The sequence below is a fragment of the Pangasianodon hypophthalmus genome, chromosome 1 (assembly GCF_027358585.1).
Source record: "Pangasianodon hypophthalmus isolate fPanHyp1 chromosome 1, fPanHyp1.pri, whole genome shotgun sequence".
NCBI lineage: Eukaryota > Metazoa > Chordata > Actinopteri > Siluriformes > Pangasiidae > Pangasianodon > Pangasianodon hypophthalmus.
Window position 1 is genome coordinate 23,936,009 of NC_069710.1, and position 25,165 is coordinate 23,961,173.

Consider the following 25,165-nt stretch of genomic DNA (forward strand, 5'->3'; position numbering starts at 1 on the left):
AAATATACAGCGTAATATATAGTGCACATACTTGTGTGTGCTTGTTTTGCCTGGAATTGTGCAAGTATAGATGGTGCGCGTATTTTAAAAATACACATAAAACACAGCTACATTATAAGAAAAAAAAGTGTAAAAGGGCCTAAATTTGTCAGATGCATTGCTCCTGTCATGTGCAAATAAAATGTCCACATCAGCATTGCTACACAGCAGTACAGCAGCTTATGGATAAACAAAACTTCTCCAAATGTGACGACTTCCACTCACGGATATATAAAACACAGTCACATTACAAGAGAAGTAGTTATTGAGGGGTGACATAAGAGGAGCTCAGGAGACAAGTGAGTGAGAGAGAGAGAGAGACACTTAGGAATCTAAGTGCTCACATATCAGCTGGAAGTGCCGATGGTGGTCTTGATGGGAGGAGAGAAATCTGAGAGCAAGAGTTTAGTGAAGTTGGTACTGCTAGCAAAGCTAAACTAAGCATAGTCCTCTACAGTAGTGAGGCAGACAGATGACAGCACTGTTTCCTGTCTCATGTGACTGTTAGAGAACGTTAATATCAGTGTAGCTCTGTGAGGCTCAGCAGAAGGAATTGCCTTTTCGCATTAACATTGTGAGTACTCCTTTTTATTCCACTGAAATTCTGCTTTTTAGTACAATTTATACCAGTATAAAGTTTGTGCTTGCACTTGGGCTTGGTTTCCAGTCATTAGGTTCGTCACTGCTAATCGCACAATAGCTGAGACAGTGTTGACGTTCTCAGTCTGTTAGATTCAAATCCTTAACTGTGTATGATTTTTTTTATAATGTGATTTTTATATTTAATATGTGATTACTGGTACTGTCGTCAGTTAACACAATAATGACTGGTACATATGTGTACTTATGGGGCATTATACTGTGTTTACGTGATAATTGTAACTGTAATAACAATAATAATAATAATAATAATAGTAATAATAATAATAACAATGATAATGATATTGGGAGTATATAAAGAGTATTGAATATAGATGTTGTATTCTGTCTGAAAGCACTTAGGCCTCAACAGAACATAAACATTCACGGTTCTGATGAGAAATTTATATGTGTGTATCGAGTTGAGACTGTTCTAATATTATGTATATATGGTTTTGTGGAACTATAATGTATGAAAGACCAGTGTCTTGTTTTTTTTTTCTTTTTTTGGATTGAAAATTATTCCCTCAACGATCTGTTGATAGCACAGGCCACAGGACCAAGCCAATAAATTGCTTAACGTATTTCTCTGACAATTATTATTCAGAGACAATTGATGATGACCTTTCTTTTATTTTCAAGATCAGACTTAATCAGACTTGTGGTATTGCACACAATTCTTATTTGTAATGGTAAAATCTAAATGGCATTAAATGTAACAATTTGTATCATTTTAAATATTTTGAACAGTAAGGAAGTAGTTTATTTGTATATGTCTTTAATGGTACTATAGATTACAGCACAGGGCAAAAAAGATGTAGCAAGAGAGTTTATTTGTTAATGATTAATGAGCGCGCTATTATTCTTACCGCTTTGTCACTACATCTACACTAAGTTGCTAAGTCATACAGTTTGTATAGACTAGGTTTATTAGTTACCAGATCATTATAATACCCAATACTCACTGTGGAGTATGTTCGTTGAAATGTTTAAACATTTCATTGTTTATCAATCAAACAAATATTCCTTACTTTTGCATTTGACTTGTATGTGTGCTGCTTACTCTTTCGATCCTACGTTATACACGACGAAAGCAAAACATGATTTTTTTAATGCTGACTTTTGTGAAGTACAATTATCATAAGCATAAAATGGCAGCTGGTGTCTGTACTTATAATTAAAATACCTAATAATATCTTTATATTTTACTCAAGTTAGTTCTTATGGGTTTCTCATCCATTTATCATCTCAGGAAGGTTTTCCTTGCCACCGTCTCCTCTGGCTTGCCAATCAGGACTCCAAATTTACTTCTGGATTTCTGTAAAGCTGCTTTCTGACAATATCAATATTGATTAAAAGCTCTGTACAAATAAAATTGAAAATTGAATATGGGGTAGGATCACAATACAGAGTGAATGTACAAAGGACTATATAATTAAATAATGTATTAAACACACATCCTATACTTTGTGTATTAAAATGCATGATGAATGCTTTTTTTAAGGATAGAAGCTAAGTTGTTGAACTTCATGAACTGAGCTAAAAGCACAATAAAACGCAAAACATCTGGATAAGTCTACACTGGTCCTATTGACGCTCAGTTTCATCGAGTATCGAACACTTAATTCTTGATGAATTGTTGTTGAATTTACGAATATCTTTAAGGCATCTTCCAGGGTTTGAAGTTGTATATAGGATAAAAATGTACTTAAAAGCCAAGTCCAACCTACTGACCATGTATGGTCTCATTTTCAATCAAACAATTCAAACAATCAATAAATAAATTCTTATTATCTCATTTTCATCTAGATTTCAAATTTTGAGTTTTCAGAGATAGCTGTAGTTGGCAGATATAAAAAATCAGTTGGAAATAATTTACATCTGATTTCTGTTCAAATACAATGCTGTTTACTTGCAACAATTTAATGCAGTAATTACAAAGAGGTTGAGGCGTGCTTTGCGTACATGCTGCCATCTTACCTTTACAGTTTAGTCAGTATTTATCTGGATTCAATGGATAAACCAAACACCATGCTAGTATCTAGGTTGCAATTAGGCCATTGTGGCCTATACATCTAATGTAGTGACTATTTTATCATAAAAATAATTTAATGCATGATCTGTTATTTGCTGGAGAAGCTTGGCAAAAAGGAAGATGGATGCAAGCAAGACATACAAAAGCAACGCAGTCTAAAGCAAGATGGAATAACGATAGCTAGACCAAAGCAAGACAGACTAAAGCAAGGCGTACTAAAGCACAATGAACTAATGCATGATGAGCTAAAGTAAGACATCAAAAACAAGGAGACTAAAGCAAGAAGGGTTAATGCAAGACATAAAAAAGCAAGACAGACGGGCTAGATGGACTTAAACAAGACGGTTTTAAAGTAAGATGGACTATAGCAAGATGTACCAAAGCAAGATGAGTAAAAAGCTAGACGGACAAAAAGTAAGCTGGACTAAAGCAAGACTAACAAAAAGTTAGATGGACTAAAGCAAGATGGGTTAAAGCAAGATGGATTTAAAGACAAATGGACTAAAGCAAGATGGACTAAAGCAAGACGGACTAAATCTAGACAGACAAACACTTGATGGACAAAAGCAAGATGGACTAAAGCAAGATGGATTTAAAGCAAGATGGGCTAAAGCAAAATATACAAAAGCAAGATGGGTTAAAGCAAGACAGACTAAGGAGACCTAAGTGTTTATGAGCAGCAGCAAACACAATAGTTTATTCATTCATTCATTCATTCATTCATTCAGCGACAGTAAAAGCTTTATCCTGGTCAGGGTTGTGTTGGATCCGATGCCTAGCCAGGGAACACTGGGCATGAGGCAGGAATACATCTTTGATGGGACGTCTGTCTATCGCAAGTGTTAACATTTTTTAAATGGATACTATTCACTAATCTTAATAATGTTTACTATACAAATGCTTGTATTATTTCAGTAAATATGTTAATATTTCAGTATTTCATACACTGATGCGGCCAGTCTACTAGTTACTACATTGTCATACATAATCAATGGGTAACTCAGTGTATCACACAGAGATATATACAGTATACCAAGCTATCAGTTTAAAAGGTATATTGTTTATTGATAACTAAATATCTGCCATTGACAGTTTGGGTAAGTGACTATATGGAGTTCATGTCTGTAATGTAGCAACACACGCAGTGTATGTTTATGATGGTGTTTATTCACAGGAGCTGTAATGATCATGAGTATTTTACAGTGGTTACAAGCTACAGGCTGGAGCTGTGCTTAGAAAAAACAAAAGTATTTTATTGTGTATATTGTATTATGAGTAGTCGTTGTGTAAAGTATTGTATTTGTGAGTGTTGTATTCTCCTATAGACTAGAGGTTGTGTATTGATGACAAAGATTATAGTGTTTAGTGATGTAAGAAGTTAAAATCAAACCCTTTAGTCACTTGCTGCAGTAGTGTCTTTGTGTGCACTAATGAAATTATCCAGAAAAGCCCAGCAGGAATAATACATTTAAAAAGTGAGGTTAAAATGATACACTTTTTAGTATGCAATACACTCATGTATAACTAAGACTACTTTTCATACTGAGACTAGGATTCCCTCTTTCATACGATGTGTCATGCACACATTTCTCTCCTTTTCACTTCAACCCTAGCCCACACAGCCACCCATTTTCTTCAGGTGTTTTCCTACACCCCCATGTTCTCTTTCCTACTTTTGTCACTTTGTTGTAGGGTTATATAGTCAAAAGAGGCAAAAATGTCATTAACCATGCAAAATACTTATAATGCAAATGTAGACGTGGCACATTTTGTTTAGAGGAATAGGGCAAAGGAAGATATACTATATTTCAACCTTGAATGTATCACAAAGCTGGAGAGGAAGGAGGATGTTTTATTAAAGCAAAACAGAAACAGTTGTAATGAGCAGGTAATCGGCCATTATCTTTTATTCATGCCACTTTTATTAGGAATGACTTCACCAAGCCATTAATATAAAATTTGTCTCCTACACCACTACAAATCATTCTTGACCCATTCATCTCTGAAGAAATTTTAGACTCTTTATGGTTTTGTGAAGAAGTGCTTGTTTCAGGTGCTGCTGAAGACAGTTACAGCAGCTGACTTTGCTTCCTTTAAAGGCGAGTTCGCCAGGCCCAGCACACATCGTACTTTAACACATTACTTTGTGTATATACCTGGGACTTAAATCAACATGGGTAATTTTTATTTCTTGTGCATACTTTATTTGTAGGTTCTCACTGTCATTTTTTTCTATAGCTGTAATCAGCCCTACAGTATTTATCAATAAGCTTTGATAGATGGTCCTTTTTGGCCATAATGAGACAAATATTATTCTTTTTAGCAGAGTTTTCTGTGTTTCTCCTCCATAATAAACTCAGTTTTCCAATCTTACTGTTGGTAGAAATGTCAACTGTAACATTATGTAAACTAAAGCAAATCTCGAGGTCCAAGAAACTCTGTCTTTCAGTTTTTTTTTAAATTATTTTGTGGATGATTTCATGACTTACTGATCATTGGGAAAAATTGTTAAGCCATCCACTATTAAGAAATGTAAATTTTTTTTTTCATTTGCTGAATTTGGTTCTGGCTGCAGTTTGGTGGAGTTTCACTTAAGAAGTTTCTTTGAAGAAGACATTTTACAGTTACAGTCCTGGGCTTTGACTCTAGCGCACGAGCACAGAACCTTAATCGCTGCACTACCTACAGTGTTCAGTCTCTAGAAAAAAATCTCCTGCTGCTCTTTACACCATGATGAAAGTTCACTATACCCCTGAATGATAATGTAAACAGTAACAAACTTTACATGCAATCTGTGTAAAGGTTTGCAGAATCTCAAGAGGTTTCTTTTTCAAGACATATGTTGTTGTAAAAGAGAAGCAGGATATAATAATGAGGAAAACAAAGACCAAACTAGGAGAACAAAATGTGTTTTACTGGATAAAATTTTCAATTATATCCAGATCCAATACCCTTTACATTTTTATTTTTGATGGCTGTTTTGTGGTTCCACTTTGTGCTTGTACCTTTGGAGTCTCAGGAAATAAATCATACCTGGAAATTAAGCTAGCATAGTGTTTATGAAACGTTTAACCTCTTATGATATATTCAGTGAAATTATTTGAACTGGAGACAAAGTCTGTGATTCTTTGTGTTTAGTGTGGTACCTTTTCATCCTGTACATTTTTTTTAAAAGTGTTTTGTAGACACTTTGACGTAGGATATGTATATTGCATAACTTGGTAAGAAAATGCATTCCATAGGTTTCCAGTAAAACAACATCACAAGAATTTTTTTAGTATCATGATTAAAAAGTACTACACTACTTTTCTGGGGGCAGAAAAGTCCCTGAAACAAAAACAATATTTTTTAGAGCTGTTTTATTTTAGATGTTGCTGTGCTCTGACCAGGGGCTCGTTGGCATCATTTTTGCCATAGAACAAAAGGGGGAAAAAGGAACAGAAACAGAGTATTGAAAGACATAATAAACCCTGTTACGCAAAACCTTTTTTTTTTCTCGCATGTCCCCATGGCAGTGTTTGTCAGTTTCAGTCCTGATGACACCCCTGAATGATAATTAATTAAATAGCTGAATTATGAAAAAAGAAAATACAGTGCACAGGGTCTCTAGTAATTCAATTTAGAACCACTGTCTCATTAATCACACTTTGAACAGATCCACGCATTATCAGCACTTCTTTAATTTTGTAACTCTTTTGGCATCAACAGTGTTATACCTGCTAGGCTGCATAAGTGATCGTTACACTGGCAGTTATAGTTAACATGATCGTGCCACTTAGAGATTAAATACTGGGTCCTATACACAAGAAACAAAACATGACGTGGTGTTCTGTTATAAAAAAAAAAAAAAAAAGAAAATCAATGATGGTGTGGTGTGGTGTGATGTGGCCCAGTGTTTTATTCCACTTATACCATAGCACTTTACCAGCAGTTATAACTTTTCATTATTTACAGAAAAATATGTCAGGCTTTTTCATTTATAGGGAAGTTTAATATTGTGGAAGGTCTGAAAGAAATTAGTTCCACTATCTTACAAAAGTTACATCACTTATGTTACAACAGTCATTCCCTCACCAGTCTCTCTTTTTTCCTCTCTTATGAAGTTAATCAGACAAAAAAAACAGGAAAGGAAAAAACACTGATCTTTTAACTTAAAAGTTACAGCTTTACTGGCTGTTACAAAGTGCTGACACTGGAGACTCCTTCCAAAAATGTTAAATCAACATCTCCTCACAGAAAACTTCACCATATCAATAACTTTTTCAATTTAAACACTGTTAATATGGAATGTCGCCATACAAATCCCTTAGAACTTAATCCAGAAAAGATAACATATCAGAATGAGCCCATTAATAGAAACCTGTGATTTGATTTGCAGCTGAACTACGGTCAGAGCTGTGCGGTTATAGAAAATGAATCCACATCTTCTGACCTTCAGATTCAACACCTAACGCTTTGGTATAAACAATCTTTGACTTAATTAACAAAAGTAATGGAGCTTCGGCATCTTCTGAATGCTTTAAATCACTGCTCTGACGCAAAGCACCAAACAGCGTCAAATGACATTTGGAAGGTTTGATAATCCACCAGCACAATCCTTTAATATCTTCATTAAAAGAAATTCAGTGAAAGATAGGCTAGTGCAGGTGATTAACAGAAATCCGTAGGAATTCTAACTGAGGCACACCATGAGGCATCCGTAACTGTTCAGTCAAGCTGAGTCTAGAAAATTATTTTGAATGTGCAGTTGTGAGGCCAGGTTGGAGAGACTGAGGAATAGTGGTTGAGAAAGAGAGAGAGAGAGAGAGAGATTTGTAATGGAAGATTCAATTACATTTCACAATAAGGAAACCAAATGTCACTTAGCTCAGCCAGCTTCTTTCCACTGACATTTCACTGTGTGTACATTTAAAGCCCACGGGACTTGCATCACTGCCTGGAAGAGATTTAAACCAAAAAAAATTTTAAAAAATCAAAAACAGCAGAGATAAACATATGAGCATCACTTCACTAGAATTTGCGCTACTATGTTTTCTGGCAAAGCGTCAACTATCCATAAAATCTGTCTCTTCAAGAACTTACTTCATTTTTGTCTGTCAAAGTATTTATAGCCATTTTTGTGGGTTAATTCAGTCATGTGCAAAGCTTGAATGAGCAAAGTGTGGGAATGTCTGAAAGTTCATGATGATTAACATGCATGTCTGAGGGATCCCCTTACTGATAGACTTCAGCCTAAACACATAAACATCATTACCGAAAGAGAGAGAGAGATTACTGCGTGGAGATAGGTGGTAAAGAGTGGGAGAATGTTCACTCCCCCGAGCTAATTTTAGATGCTAGAATCTATTACTTCAGGTTCTCAGCAGCAGACTGAAACAACAAGAACGGTGTCCATTTGGCAAAAGCTTGCAGTGTTTTACAAAAACATGTGCAGTTGTACTTTTTACATTAGTGGCTGTGGAGGATGACTGAAAATCTACTCCTCCACCTTTCCTCTCAGTCTTTCTCTCTTTCAGAAACGGTTGTGTTTTCAGGCTATACTCCCTCGAACACTGTGAGTAATGAGGGAACCCTCGCAACTGGGTCTTTCCTCTCAAAACACCCTATATGAAAATTTCACAGTTATGAATCAGATGTTCATTCTTTAGGTTTCCCCAAATAATCTACTGTTAACTTATGGTACATTTTGTCTAAATTCTACAGTAAATATCTTTTAAATGGCTGGCCCATGAAAACTGGATTAGATGTGAGCTATGTGAGCGAGGCTTTTTTTTTTTTTTTAAGATTAACTAAGAGAGGCAGGAAGAGGCGAATGAAAGAAGGGTGAAACCTCAAAGACAGATGTGAGGCAGGAGCCATGTTTGTTTTGACCTTCATGTGGTTCCCCTAAGCAAACCACCCATGTCCTACAGAAGCACGTTGTTACTCCGTATGAGGCTGCCTTTCTTTCGCACCCTTCATGAACATGAACGCTAGTATTTAGTGGGTGAGAGTGACTGCTGCACGTTAACCTGAGCAATAACTTTTTGCTTGTATGAATTCTTTGAATTTGCAATCACAAAGCCGTGTTTAATATTTAACCGTTCAACATTGGTTAAACATAGTCAGGTGCATAAATACAGTTTGTCCCTCACGGCCACCCTGTCTACCCTATTCCTAAGTAAAGTTCAATTCAAATTTATTTGTGCAGTGTTTGCAACAATAGACATTGTTATAAAGCAGATTAATTATTTAGAGCAAGCCCAAGGTGACATTGGCAAGAAACATCTCCCTGAGACGACATGAGGAAGAAACCTTGAAAGGAACCAGACACAAAATGGAACCTATCCTCTTCTGGGTCACACTGGATGATGAGATTATAAATCAGTACACTATACATTTATAGAAGAATGAAGACAATCTGTACAAAGTGTGTTGAAAGGATGTTAAGTATGAGTATATTGTGAATAAGTTGGATGAGAACAGGACAGTCTTTATGATTATAGCATCTCTTATTAGAAGGAACACGTTTACAGTATTGAGGTGAGATTATAGTCTGGATCAGGAGAGAGACATGAGCATGAACAGTTTTAGATGTATTCTCAAGTACTACTGAATTCTTAACTTATTCCATAAAAGTTTGCTCATGCGGGTTCTTATGAATTTGCAAGCAGAGGGCTGCGTTCATTAATGGCACACCGTAGACTTGTCATGTCCCAAGTGGATATTACTGACGGAATGAGAAACATTGCTTTTGCATTTTCTTGAGATTCATGAGATTTTTTTTTCTATCACTAAATAAGTAACTACTCATAACTTACATCATGTGACTAGAACAACTAACCATATTGTGTTAACTTATAAACTAAAACACATCTAAAGTAGAATGAGACAGTAGATATCACAAAAATTATCATCTCAGTTCTATAATATATTGCACTTATTCTATATATTTGAAAGTGTTTTAAATTGATCCGTACTAGGTTTACTTAGTAAAATAGCACAAAATCATAATCATGATTATTTAAACAAAGAACGTCTGTGTTCACAAATTAAAAGAGTTTCTGTGTGTCAAAAAAATAACGACCTAAATAAAGCTTGTAAAGTTTTAATATGATAAAACTAAATGCTAATAAGATAAGATAAGATAAGATAAGATAAACTTTATTAATCCCCGAAGGGAAATTCAGGTAGTCTTGTAGATAAGTAAGAAAGAAATGACAACTTCTATAATATATTATGGACTGACGTACAGATTTATTTCACAAAGACCAGTTTATAACGAAATACAGAAGCAGGCAAATTAAAAAAGAAAAGAAAAAAGAGAAGTTGAGGGGATTCTGTATGCTTAGATAAGCATGAAACTATTTCACAAGAAAATCTAGATCCCTTACCAGATCAAAAGTCAGCAGGAATGTTCTTTCAATAACACACTTTACTGCAAACAGTTTTTATGTTTTTTTGAGGCTGCAGATGATCTAAACCTTGCTGTAAAAAAAAAAAAAAAAAAAAAGAAAAAGAAAAATATGACATTGTTTCTGAACCTGCTTCCATTAAATTAAGTAAACAAAACGTATTATTTTATTAACAGGCTTAAATAAATGAATGAACAGAGTCAGAGCATTGATTAATGTGATCTGAACTACAATGCGTTGCGAGGGAAAAGCGAAGTTATGTAGAACATCTGTAGTTAGTGCCACTAACTACATGTTTCTGTAATGAATGTTTCTGTAATTGACATTCATTAAATAATCATGGAAGTTTTTACACTTACATTGTTTGATCCTTTTATCTAATTTGGAAAACCATTAAAACACTGAATTGTTTGTTGTGAGCCAATCAGCCGAGTTGTTAATGTTAAAGTGTTAAAGTTAAATGTTAAAGTTCTTTATACACCAAGGAAAGCAACAAAGCAATAACAAAGTGTAGGAATAATGAGGTGTAGGAAGGTGGAAATTTAAGAAATATGTATGTAAGGCAAAGATTTGATGTTTTCATGATTTGGACTAAAAAGCAGAACAGAATGAACAGAAAGAAGAAAAGAATGAAAAAAATGACACTTCTTCTATCACGTTCTCTGTTTCGTTCCACTAGAATATACAGGGAAAGTATACAAAAGTGGAAGAAGACACGAATGTCATAGGATTTGCTTGTACCATACTCAGCAGTACAGAAAACAAAAAAGAATTGGGGAGAGAACAGAAAACCTTAGTAAAAGAGAACAAACCCTTGCAACATCAATATATTGAAGAAAAATCCATACACATATACAATAGGTGTATATTGTCTGCTGTATTATTGCTGAATAGCTAATAAACTATTACTGAATAGCTAATAAACTACACTGTGTGCGATTCTTTACTGAGGATAAAGTGATCCGGTGAGCTATACACTGAAAAAAGAACATAAAATGATTCAACAAGACAAATTACAGGTCACTGTAAGTGAGATAAATGCCAATAAAATCTTTTCCATTATTTCTGTACAGATAAACCACAGATATTTTGTTGTTTCATTAAATCGCAATGTTAGTTTTAGGATCAAAAATGTGGATGTGTAACTTTTAACATATATCAGAGCGTACTGCTTCACTCCGATTTAAGCCAGTCATTAATGTGAGATTGATCAGGTACTGACAATAAGGGACAATTTATGGGAAAACTATGTGAAATTTGTGACCATGATTGTGATCAGTAACCATTAATATTCACAATAATCATCTCTGTCGTTTTTTTAGCTAATTAAAAAAAATGAAAGATTAGATGTTATTCTAAACCTGGACATCTTGTTTTTCCTGTCAGGCCAATCAGATGTAAGGGAGGGGTCAACACACCCTCTAGGACTGTTATAACTTGCACAGGAACAGAGCTGGTGAGGACCTGAGAAAGGCAGCGACAAACATCGGATGATCAAGCGCTGAATACTTAAACCCAGGTACAGTCTTCTCCAGAGCTTTACTTCATTATTGAATTATTAACCGTAGGAACACATTATATCAATGCGGTAAACTCTTTACAAGTTTGTTTGTTTTGCTCGTCACTGATGATGGCCTGGTGGAGATGCATTAACATTGCTGAGTCATTAAGAGTCATTAAGATGAAAACCATAAAGTAATTGTTTATCATACTTTACATCATTATTACATTTTACATTGACTGAAGTATGATTTTTCTCAAAATATATATTCCCAGTACATTAAAAAAAAGTGTACTAAACTGTACTTCGCTCGGTTGTCGCTGGGGTGGTACCATCAAGCGTACGCCTTTTGTACTTTTAGTATGCATCTTTTATCTAAAAAGGTGCATGTAGTTTACTTTTAAAGCTTTCCTTTGAAATGTAATTATGGTCCAATTAAATGATTTTTTAATGTTACACTATATCCACATGTCCTGGTGAAAGACACATATTAAAAGATAAGCGTACCATCCCAGTGACTAGGAAGGGTACAGTTTAAATGTATGATCACTTTTAGCAGCAGACTTGTTTTTTAATATTCCCCTCATATTATTATTTTATTTTTTTATAAAAGTGAATGCACTCCTTAGGATGATGTCGCATATCTGGCATCCGTACTACGATACAAAAACAGCAATTTGTCATTACTGTCATATGTAGACTTAAACTCTGTAATTAACAGGATCCATGTAACATAAAACGTCTGCACTATTACAACTGAGCTATTTGTTAGTATGACAAAAAACTGTTAGTAGTAGAAAGATCATTAGGAAATTCCGTAATGAATTTATTGTATTTTTTTGTCAAATTGCTCTGATCAATTTCATGCCTTTAAATGATATCGCAGCTCATGTGTTTACATTTTAAAATATTTGGATGTAAAGTCATTTTAAAATGCATAAACATGCCCTCAATATGCTTGAATCTGCTGCATTGCAGTGTTTCTGTTGAACCTTGGCTCTGACCACAGCCCTGATCATCTGTCTTTCTGGGTTAAGTTGTCAGGTGCAGCCTTCTGCTCTCTTCTATCTCTACATCTATCTTCTTTTCGACTGCACTTCCTTTTTTGACACCTTTTCATTTCACTGTCTTTCTCAAAGCACAGAAGCTTTTTGCTGTCTCCTTATTTGCTGGGTTTCTTTATGAATACGTGGAATATTTTTTAATAGTATATATTCAGAATTCTTACACATTTTACGGATGAACGATGTGTTTTTTTCATCCTAATTAAGTTGTACCCACTGTAGGCCTGTCACAAAGCTACAGTGATGAAAACAATCTGCTGATATATTCTTCACAATACATGGCTCAACAGGCCTCCAGAAAAGCTAGTATTAGGTGCACTTTGGGAAAACTTGTATCAGCGGACATCTTGTCTTGTGAAAATAAAAACTCCTGAGGTGTATGTGGTGTATAATAACATTGAAATATTTTAAGATTTTGATCACTTATTAGAAATAACATATTAATGTCAGCGTCCACTGATTTACCTGATTTCTGATGAAGAAATGATCAGAAATGTGTTTCATAATCCGCCCCTTTGCACAGTTAATAATACAAGTATTTACTGTGAACCATATATTCTGCTGTGTATAATCTGTTTATAATTATACGAAAGTTAAAAACCCACATCTTCACAACTTCACATCTCACACAAACTGTATCACTATTTAAAAAAGCATTAAACAGCAAGCTTTGTTGTGTTGTGTCACTACTTAAAAAAATTTTTTTGTGTGTGTGTCATATATTGTTAAAAATGAGGGTGACAAAACTACACAACCTACCAGCTCATCATGAGTTATATTATTGCCAATTACATTATGCGGACAAACTTTATCAGAATCAGGGTGTGATTAATGTAGGTATATAATCAGGTAAAGTAGCCTTTACCAAACTGCAGTTTAACACATTCATGCTAAAAAAATATCTTAAAGTAGCACAAATTGACCTCAATTAGACACACGGATGTGTTTAAAAAAAACACTGTTTTGTTATTTTTTTAAGTGTAGAAATGAAAATGTGGCGTTTTCACAAACTCTCATATGAAGGATGGCGTAAGAAAAGGTACGGCAATAGATCCTAATTGTAACCATAAGTGCTGAAAACTTTTTTAAAACTTAATTATATGTAAATGTCTCACAGTACTTAGATTGTACAGTAAAAAGATTATTCACATGAAATGTTATATCCTCAAAGTAAGCATTTTTTTTTTTCAAACAGACCAGTGATTATTGTAGAAAAGCTATCAATTCATTAGAGCCAATACTATTAAATTAATACACAAATCAGTAAAAAATCAGAAAACAGAGTGTTATTAATTAATTAATTAATTAATTACAGATTTTAGCTTCAGCTGTTTGTATTTAGAGTCCTGTTGTTGTCCTATGCATTCATGAAGTCAACATAATTGATAGAATGTAAAAATGGATCGTAAAAAAAAATCATTCAAGCCATTTACAACCCCAATTCAAATGGTGCAAATTGAGACATTTTAGAGTGACAGTACCTACACAGAGAAACAGAAAGAGGAGATTTGCACAAATCTCACACACAACAAAGCTCCATATGCTGTACACCACACTCCCAGCTCAGCCTACCACTAACAGCGCCGTGTGGCATTTTTTTTTCTCCTCCTGAGCGTGGAGAGATCCGTCTTTCGTGGAACAGAGGAGGAAGAAGGGGTGTGTAGGAGGGCGGAGGAGGTGAGGAGGTTAAGAAGAGAGGGATAAGAATCTACTCCTGACACAATCTCAGCCCCCCACAGCCCCACATCTCCACCACTCGCTTTCTCGCGCTCTTTCTTCAGAGCTGCTTCTCTTTCATGTCCCTGCCTGATGCCCCTCGCTCTTTATGTCTGTAACCCATAGCCCACCGCAAAGCTTACTGTCGCTCCTTCCCTCTCTTCTCATTCTCTTCAAGCTTTCTTTCCTCAATCTTTTGAAAAATCAGAGCCCACCACAAGCCCCTTCCTTTCGCTTTACTGTAAGACTCTTCTCTGGTGCGCCACTATATTTAAAATGTGAGCTCCATAAAAGTGAAAATTTAAGTGTTTGTAAATAAATTGATTTACATTTTATAATTTTTCTTCCCAGTTTATCATTTGTGCATTCTTGAGAGACAGAATGGGTTTCTTATTGGGGTTATTGCTTCTGTTGGCTCCATCTTACTCAGCTGCAGGTAAGACTCGTTCAGAACCACTGCATTATTAACAAACAGCATAAAATTATTAGTACCGATGACTGTAGGCATCCAATAGCTGTGTAGAATTTAATAACCTAGAAAAATGAAATCCGCAAATATTAATACCAGTCACATAGTCACAACAGTAATGGGATATCACACTGAACATTCTTCCACTATTCATTCATTCATTCATTCATTCACTCACTCACACACACATACACACACAGTAATAAAGGCATAGTGGTACAGTGGGTAGTGCTGGGTAGGGAAGTGGTAGCTCAGTGGTTATGATATTGGACTTCTGATTGGAAGGTTGAGAGTTCAAATCCCAGCACCACCAAGCTGCCACTGCTGGGCCCTTGAGCAAGGCCCTTAACCCTCAACTGCTTAGTTGTATAAATGAGATAATTGTAAGTCGCCCTGGATAAGGGCGTCTTCAAAATGCCCAAATGTAAATGTAGTGCTGCTGCTTCAGATTCCCAGAGTGTATTGTCACACCCAGTGTTACTAGGAGTGGCTCCGCATCCACTGCGGCTCTGACCAGGATAAAGCAGTTACTGAAGATCAGTGAATGGTTTCTTCAGATTTTTGCTGTCATTGTAAATATCATAGTAGTTAATTAATTGAAGGGAAACAAAATAATGAATTTATATATATGCATGCCTACAAGTTTTAGGCATATGTCACAAAGCGTATGCCATCAGTCATTATTGCTTTTCTCCTAATGATTATTCAATGAAATGTTTTAATTAATTACAAATTGTGTTTTAACTGTTTCCTTGGAATTTGTAATGGAAGACACTGTACATTATTTCAGTAATATATGGCTTATGGAATTAAATGAAGGCTGTGAAATCACTCTCTCTCTCTCTCTCTGTCATTCTCTCTCTCTCTCTCTCTCTCTCTCGCTCTCTCAGAAGAACCACGCGTAGTTTTCGCACAGATAGGAAACTCTGTTACTCTTCCCAGGACTCAATGGGGAACAAAAGACAAAATTCATGTCAACTGGTACTTTACGAATGATTTATTGATTACTAGGAACCCTACATCATCCTCTCCAAAAATAGGTGGGCTGAAACAAGAATCATTGCAATTTTGCATCTCATGTTTATGTTACATTTATGTCACAAAACTGAAGGTTAATGTTTTTTTTTTTTTGTCTTATACGACATTGCCAGAAAAGTGGCAGGGACGACTCTCTCTTACATCAGACTGGTCTCTTATCATTTCACCTGTTCTTGAGTCTGACTTTGGAATCTTCAGATGTGAACAGCATGAACTCGTGTCTAGTACTACAAACAGATACAAACTTTATCGTGGTAAGATGAGAACGAAATACACTACTAAAGTTTGTTATGTCTTAGACAATAACCCAGATATCATGTACATATCTGTTATAAAAACACTGAATGGAAGTGTAGAAGTCTGTGTTAAAGGATATTCACTGTGTACACAGCATGCCACCCTGTGCCACGTGGGTGATTCCACATTTGGAGGGCCATTTAGTCTTAAGAATAACTTTTAAGAATTAAATATTCACCATTTAATCAAGGTTTCTTTGCTGTCATTGGGCCTCATTTATCAATCTTTTAGTAAAGTTGTGTGTAAATGTTTGCATAAACCAAACCTAAAACTAAAAACTAAAATTTTCCACCATATTTACCAAAGTTTCTGATTTTCTTCGTACTCACTTGCATATGTTGATCAACCATAAAGTGCAAAGTGTGTTCTGGCCACAGCTCATTTGCATTTAGTGATGCCTACAAAACTCCATAAAAGGTCAAGCACACAGAGCGGTGGAAACATGAAATGACTACTAAATGGTGAAAGAAAAGGTAGAAAGGCAAAAGTTATTTCACTCACTTATATGCCAATAAATATATTTAGCAGTGTAACAGCACCTGAAATAGTCAAAGACTGGAGACAAATTAGGTAAATTAGGTGTGAAGTAATTGAGGTGACAAGAAAATGAAAAGAAAAAGGTTAAGGAAAAAAAATAAAGATTTACCATGTACCCAGGTGATCGTGCACACCAATCACATCACACAGGGAAACTGGTATTTTAAAATAGGTTTAGGTTTCTCAGCTGACGTGCTCGAAGTGTTTAAAAGAAAATGCCGTGGCAAACAGAACTGATTTATAAGGCAGCTTTCATCATCCGAAAAAAAAAAAAAATCTTTATCTTTAAACCTATAAACCTTAAACATCCTTTCCCTCATTAGGAGACCTGCACTAAATCTGCCATCAGCAGAGGCATTTGTTTATGGTTTATGGCTCTGCTTATATGGCAGAATTTCTTTTGTCATAACTGAATGACTACTATATTTGTCTTAATTTATGTGTTTGTGTTTCTTTGTTTTCTTATTCTTTAATTAATACTAATAATGTAAAACGACTGAGCTGCACAAAAGTGTCTTGATGGTACTCTGTCCTAGTGAACTAGCAGGATGTTGTGTTTTTGAAAGCACTTCTATACGTTGCTCTGGATAAGGGCATTGATAAATGCTATAAACATAATAAAATTAATTTAAAAAGCAAATTAAACTTGACAGTATATTTAATATAAAAAACTGCAGCAATCCATGGAAGTTATATGATTTGAAGTAAATCGAGTCGAGGTTTACAGTTAGTCTTCTTATGCATAATAAACACACTCAGGAGCACAAGTAGGATACGAACATATTATATGACTTACAAATAAATCCGTTTATATCCAGCTTGAATGAGGCCCAGGGGCTACATTTTGCTCCTAAATGATTAACAGAGTTGAGATTTTGTAGCATAGAAGCAATTTGCATTTGTAAGCAAATACACAAAATGTGCAAATGTCAACTCGCTTATGTAATGAAGACATTAAGAACATTCTAGTGAGTTGCTTATGTGTATTTATAGTAATAATTCATAATGACATTTATTAATTTATTATGATAATATAATTATTATGATTTATAATATTAAATTATTATAATTGCAATCTACATTTTGGGTGACTTTCAAATAGTACTTTCAAATTGACCTATCAGTCAGTATCACAACATCATAATCACAACATAATATTTTATTAATTGATATAAAAGCTTTTTTTTTAAATTAATGTTTTAAGTTCTGCCTATGTTTAAAATGTATTTTACCTTTACTTTACTTACATATTTGTAAGTGTAATATCAGTGAGACACAAATGGCTCCCCAATAGTTTAATCACCCATATAACTGCAGCAGAACAAAAATATTTCATCTTTATTTAATCTGTCCTTGTCATATATACTGTATACGGCCCTCCATGCAAGGAAGAGAATAGTTTTTATTTTTTGTTAAATTATCAATCTTGAGATATATTTAATATTTAAAACTAATACCACTGCTAGGGACATGTTTATTGTTGCACTGATTGTGACAATGTGACTACAGAATTGCCGAAATGACTTTCTTCTCTGTCTCTCACTCTCAGTAACGATGCCCACACCGCCACCACTGCTGGCTCAGTCTGTCAGTCTCGATCTGTCCTGTGAAATCGAAAGGGAAGGATTTGAGCGTGTTCACCCTACTGTAAGATGGTTAGGGCCGCATAAGGAACTTCATTCCGGAACATTCAGTGGGAACAAACACACTCTTAGTGTGAAAGGTGTCTCCAGCTCTCACAGTGGAAAGTGGACCTGTGAAGTGACATGTAAAACTTGCAGCACATTAAATGCCATGACTGATGTCATCATTGTAGGTAAGTAAAAAATTAATGGGACTCCAATTTTCAAGCATTAACATACTTTACTGTATTATGTAATTTCATTTGAGCCAGATAAAACACTAGATACACTACATGGTCAAAAGTATGTGGACAACCAAGCATCATGTCTGTATGTGGTTGTCGATAGATAGAGAGAGTACTTTATTGATCCCCAAGGGGAAATTTGGTTTTACAACAGGCACAAAACAAGAGCAACAGGGAAGACTAAGACTTAACAGTTCACAAGAGTTTAAAAATGCACAATAAACTCACAATATGCCACAAATAAGAGGGAATAAAAATATACTAATAAATAGCTCTCCAAGTTATTTACAGACTAAGATTCCTGTACAGATTAACTATATTGAAATATATTACAGGTTGGCAGGCTTGAAACCGTATATTAGACATGTGTGATGAGCAGTTGTGGTAGTGTGTGTGTATAAAAATGTACAGTAGTCATAAGAGAAGTCATAAGTAATGTGGCAGGGCATGTGTAAGAATGTGCAGTGACCCTATGTAAAAATTGTTGTGCAATATGCAGTGTAGTAGGTGGGTATGCAGAATCAGTAGACATGTCCATATCAATATCAGAGACAGCAACTCAGTAGTAAGTGTTGCAGCTGAAGACAGATGATTTTTGACCTTCCGTCTGTGAGCTTCTCTATGAGCAGTCTGTGAACTGTTCTTGTTGTTTCTTGACATCTCGATTTCACCAGGAAAGCATTTATAGTTGACAGTGGCAGCCCTAGCAGGGCACAGACATGATAAACTGGCTTGCTGGAAAGAAGAAGTGATGTCCACGTACTTTTGGCCATGTAGCATATGACCAACCAACAAAAAAAAAATTATAAAATGTTAGTAAAAATATTCCATTTCCATACTGACCTAGTTGCTCATGCTTTAGGCACATGTTATCAGCTTGCTTTGCCAGTTAGAATTGGACATACTGTGCAAGGCTAACTTCTGAGTGTAGATTGATAGTTTTATTTCTGTACACCTGGAGGCATGTGTATTAATGCTTGCAGGTACGTGTGGCAGGAGCAAGGTAATGCAAATGATGTAATTCACAGCGTCTTTTTATATTTAGGCTCTTATAAAAATCACTAACATTGTCTGTAGCATGCTTCTGAGAACAGGCAGTCAAGGATAGCTTTTACAGAAGATTCCAAGCCAAAGAACAATTGATTTATGGCTAATCTATTCAATAGTAACATTAAAACCATCGAGTACCCCATGTAAAAATAAACATAATTCATTCATTCAACTCAGAACAAACAGTAACCTGAGCTCTGAGGTGGCAAGGCTCAATGACCACAAAAAAAAAAAAACTAAACTAAAAGAAAACTTCACCTAAAAAAAAAAAAATTGTGATCTCAGAAAGACAAAGGACAGCCAAAGGTGTATATATGCATTCACTGGGGTGACAACAGAACAAGACACAGCTAACAAAAAAAACAAAAAAAAAGATGAACATACATACATAGGACATATATAGCCAAGGCAGAGGCTGAGCAGGAAATTATAATTTGAGCGATCTTATATATTAAAATATTTATCTTCCCTATTCTTTCCCCAGATCTCAACCCCTCTCCACCAGATCCCATCTACACGTATGACACCTCCTCTAATTTTCCTATCCCGTGTTCCTTCCCCTCAAGTATTACCTGGTCCACATTGAATGCCACAGGTGTGACAGGAGGTAATTGGAGTTTCACTTCACTTAACTCCCCTGCATCCTCAACCCCTCTACTCGAATTACATCTCAATTCCTCCCCTGTCTGGAAGGCCCCCAGTGGCACAGTCAGTCTATTCAAGGAGACTGCGTTGAAAAATCAAGTACTCGATGTGAAGATTCCCAAGGTGTCTATAAACGACAGGGGGACATACACCTGCAGTGTGAAGTTCAAGTCAAGAACACTCACTAGGAAAGTAGTGGTAGAGGTGCTGGATGGTGAGTGTGACCAGATGAAGAACTAGCTGAAATTAGTATATCTGAAATTATATATATCAGATATATCTGCAAATATATCTGTTTCTGTGTAATATTTATTTTAAAATGACATTATCGTACTATTTTATACAAACTTTCATGTAGACTAGTTTACTGCAATTATCTCTATATTTCCCTTTCCCCTGTAGTTATTGCTTCGCCAGAAAAAGATATATATGAGGGTAACACAGTGAACTTGAGTTGCACACTGGGTCATCCCATGGCCTCTGACCTGGAAGTGAATTGGATACCCCCCCAAGGTTCATCTCTGCCAAATCTCAGCCCTCCTCATCCCGTAGAGCTGTCTATCCCTGGAGTAAAAGTGAAGCACAGCGGGCGATGGACATGTCAACTCAAAAAGAATACAACAGTGCTTACATCAGCTACAATCAGTTTGAAAATTGGTAAGGAAGTAAGGCTGTGGGCCAAGAATGACTGATCCCTGGCTCCAGAGTATGTTCTTTTTTTGTATCCAGGTCTAAAATATTTATGTTAGCACAGTGAAAAATAAAGATTTGTCAATAAAGATAATGTTTAACTCGCAGTCTGTACAGGTAATATATCAGGACACCTATATAGACAGATCCAGTCAGAGCTCATCCATGACACATCAAGAGAAAGTAGGCCAATCAGATTACTTGTACAGAACCATACAGTAAACTTTACACATATGAAGAGTAGAGGACTGCAACAAAACATTTGACTGCAGTATTGTTTTTTCTCTTTCTACTTTCCAAGAAATGCAAAAACAGAAGAATCAGTATGAAATGTCATTTATAACGCCATCTAAACATTTCTATTCTTATATTACCCATTGTGTCTTCCTCAGTGGCAGCACTACCCTAAATAATTTATTAAACTGCTTTGTTCTGTACAAACACATACTGTATATACATATGGGTGTGTAATTAAAAAAGTGTACAGTAAGCTTTATATACAGAACCAACTGACACTGAACAGAAGCGCACAGCAAGATATGAACTGCGATACATTTCCATATCTTAAGGTATATTTACAAGAGAAGAACGTTAATAAAAAGAAATATATAAATTTATGTTGAATGAAAGCTGTCTAAACTAGATCGCCTGTGTGTCTAAGTAGAGAAAATCTCCATGCTAACACAGTGTTCTGTTTACTTCTGGGGTTTACTACACTGATGCTGACTTGCTGGTTAAGAGAAAAAAAAAAAAAAAAAAAAGATGTGAGACTGATGATTGGTCATTCTGTTTAGTAACCTATGGTGTTTGCCTGATTACGTTTATCACCTACAAAGTTTTTTATGAAAACAGATGTGAAAATTCAGAATGCCAACAATCACAAGTGCAATCACAAAAAGAAGTAATTATGTGCCAGTTTTTACTTCACTCCAAGCCAGCAATCGAACAAGTCCAAAACTAAAGCAGAGAGGGAGACAGGACCCACCTCTTAAAGAGATCAAGAGGGAACTGGTAACATTTTTAGTCTAACGCTGTCCTGTGTGTTCTGTTTTACAGAGAGAGCTCCAGTGCTTTGGCTTGTTTTATCTATTGTTGGTGGCATTCTGGGCATTATCGTGCTTGCTGTAATACCTGTCATCATCATTCGTAGACGCAGACAGGTGAACATTACTACGATATCAACATATCATAATGTCATAATTTAGTGCTGTTTTTTTCGTTCTTGTTCTAAATTCTCACTCTCTCTCATTTTTGCACAGGTGATGAGGTATAGACGGCGTAAGAAGAAATACTGCTGCTGTAAGAAGTAAGTTTTGTTGCTGTTAGTTTCAGGTTTGCTACCACTTGACTATGGTGTAGCCAAAATGTGACACAAACCCCAAAATAGTACACATTCACTGCATATAGAAAATGCTCATGTCAGCACTCCACATGGGCTTGTCATAAATACATACAGTATGCTTTCAATCCTAGTAACATTTCTGCACATGCCTATTTTTTAATTTTTTTGATATATTTATGTTCAGAAATACATAGCCATGTGTGATTTAAAGTCAAAAATGAGTTTTCAAATCAAACTGATAATGTAGAAAATGTGCAGTAATGAAGTTGTCATAAATTATTAATGTGTAAGGGTTTTGTGTTTACTGATTACTGTGAATACGAAGAGCACAGGTGCAAATTAATGTCTGTGGGAGCAGAAAGTGCTTGGGGAATTCTGTGTTCTTCATTTAAAGTTGTAAATATTACTATTTTCTTCCACAGCAGCTACCTGTATTTAAGTATCTGTATTTATGTATCCAATTAATACAATGTTTAAAGGTTTGTTTGCACAAAGAATTTTCCAAAGATGATTCACAAAATGAAACACTAATGCCATACAAATTATTAAATGTGCTTATTTTCTGGTTCTGAGGGCAATTTTTGTTTCTTTTATGCAGACCTGGCAGAACACAAACATTTTTAGGACACTATCAAAAATGACATGTGGTAAAGATAATGTGTCAAAATCAGTTAAAAGTGGAAGTATCCAGCCCAAAAAATTTATTCAAGGGGAAGTAAAAAAAAAAAAAAAGGTTGCTACTTTGAAATGTATTGAAGTACTTACCAAAACTGTTGCTTTTCATTTTAAAGCAACTACGCTGTTTTGCCTGAAACCATCATTCAATTTCAGTAAGTTTGCTTGTCATATACTAAGTATTTTGCCAATTAATTAATCAGAACTAAAATATTATGTAAATAACCAACATTTAGTATTAGCTAGAATTTGACTTGCTGCCTAGCCAATTTATTTTCCCTACAGGAATTGATGCTAGTCTAAACTGGCATTAGCAAAGACAAAATTGTTAAATATAGCCAGTTAATGTTAACAAATTATCAAAAATTTATCTCACCATATGTTTTTAAATTAGATGGAGTTCATGCCTTCTACCTCATTTTACACCTCATTTTGTATGAATCTTTGGTTAGTCCAGTATAATGAAATATTTTACTGAGTTGGGCGAGGGACCCTCACCCTCAAGTTCCATATCCGACACACACGGATGGCTATAATTCTAACTATATTGTGTATCATAAGAAGGTTACAGTGGACAAATTGCCATGATTCTTGAAATTTTTATATACATTTATATTTGGAGCTATATTTATCAACATGATGACTGGATGCTAAACTGAACCTATTTGATTGATGTATAGTGTACAGACAGTGGCTGCATGAGAGAAGAAGAGACCTTCGAGATTTGTAATGAGCAGGTCTAAATACATAGTAAAAAAGTAAAAAGTAGGTTTTTTTCTTGGAAATTTAATCAAGTGGGAGTACAACAATTCAGTGAATACACCAAAAATAATACTTCAGTACAGTAATGAAGTACAGTTGCTAAAATATTTTCCACTCCTGCAAACAATGACATTATGACTGAGTAATAATTCAGCTATACATGTATTATTAAACAGGTATCTATTAACTAGTGTAATATTGTGTCTTATAATATATTTGTCTATATCATCTCCAGTTTGACTAATTTGCTAAATGTCCAAGCAGTTTTTTTCTCGAGCTGAGCTGCTCAAGCATGAACTTGCTCAGTATTCATGCCTAGCCAAACTAGTTAAAGTGGATTTCTGAGGATTCTATACAACTACCATAGAGATGATCTTAAAATGAATGTGTATTATTTGTGAACTAAATTAAATTCTGATTCATTGCCAGTTGTAAACACTAAATAAAAAGAAGTATTAGCATGGTAATACAGGCAATACTGATGATGATGATGATGTGTTTTAGCCCCCAGCCCAAAGGTTTCTACAAGAACTGAATGAAGCCTCTTCCTGAACAACGTAACCTGCTGGACTGAAAAAGCTGAATTCCTACATCATAAACAACGCTTGCTGAGCTGGAGTTGAAAAAAAAAAATAATAATCAAGACGGCAGGAACAATTAAAATGTCATTTTTTAAACATCAGCTACTTGAAAATACTGTATCAAAAACAAGCAGAGAAACATCATGTAAACGCACTTCCTTTACAGCTGTAAATAAATAAATAAAAGCCTGGTGTAATATGTACTTAGTGTAATATGGTACTGAAGTACTACTTAAATATAGTATGATAAACATTTCATTGAATATTATAGTATCATATAATTACGTTATTAGATTATTTTAGAGTTCAGACCAGAATTCAGCCAGACTAATGAACTTATACATGCAACATACTCTATGTGCTTAGCTGAACTGAATATTTAGCTAAACTGATAGCAGACTGTGTATGTATATGTGAGTAATCATGTTTAATAAAATAATATTTTGTGTAAATAAATATTTAAAAAATTTTTTGAAGAGCATGTATTTTCTTTTTTATATTCTCATTAAATAAATATGTACACGAAATGAAAATTTTCAATAAATTTGATGAAATAATCAAAACTTTATAAATGGTCAGTTCTTTTCTTTAGTAATACAGATAGCAGACTTAGTTGATTTTAGACACACAAGGGCTATCTATTGTGTGTTAATGGCAGTTGTAAGTAGCCATATCTAAAGATTTTGAAGGTATTTGCAAACAATGCAAATTATAATTTTGTGCTGAAAGTGTCCCATCTGTAAGCTTTACTGTCAGAGGAGTTAATGAGTGCTGAGCTTACTATTAGTTTCTGATCAGTGGACCAGGTGAAGTGGGCCGTGTGT

General features: G+C 35.0%; 1 protein-coding gene across 4 annotated transcripts; it reads left to right on the forward strand.

The window, feature by feature from the left end:
- Positions 1–271: 271 nt before the first annotated feature.
- Positions 272–24,811, forward strand: cd4-1 (CD4-1 molecule). Of its 4 annotated transcripts, none has more exons than XM_053237499.1 (12): positions 272–613; positions 11,494–11,626; positions 14,740–14,824; positions 15,748–15,897; positions 16,009–16,149; positions 18,279–18,545; positions 20,131–20,505; positions 20,694–20,948; positions 22,038–22,141; positions 22,241–22,287; positions 23,115–23,153; positions 24,265–24,811. In XM_053237499.1, the coding sequence occupies exons 3-12, from the start codon at positions 14,770–14,772 to the stop codon at positions 24,293–24,295; spliced, it is 1,464 nt and encodes a 487-aa protein (XP_053093474.1). In that variant the 5' UTR covers positions 272–613; positions 11,494–11,626; positions 14,740–14,769; the 3' UTR covers positions 24,296–24,811. The 4 variants fall into 4 exon arrangements, with proteins under 4 accessions (XP_053093474.1, XP_053093485.1, XP_053093476.1 ...); XM_053237501.1 differs by lacking the exon at positions 272–613 and adding an exon at positions 11,037–11,132; XM_053237505.1 differs by lacking the exon at positions 272–613 and adding an exon at positions 11,054–11,072.
- Positions 24,812–25,165: the final 354 nt, after the last annotated feature.

What these genes read in the sequence shown, in the direction of transcription:
- cd4-1 (XM_053237499.1), top strand. Translation starts at nt 14,770, where the DNA reads ATGGGTTTCTTATTGGGGTTATTGCTTCTGTTGGCTCCATCTTACTCA. An exon ending in ATCATCCTCTCCAAAAATAG is followed by an intron (nt 15,898 to 16,008) that starts GTGGGCTGAAAC and finishes CGACATTGCCAG; the next exon opens with AAAAGTGGCAGGGACGACTC. An exon ending in TCATTCGTAGACGCAGACAG is followed by an intron (nt 22,142 to 22,240) that starts GTGAACATTACT and finishes ATTTTTGCACAG; the next exon opens with GTGATGAGGTATAGACGGCG.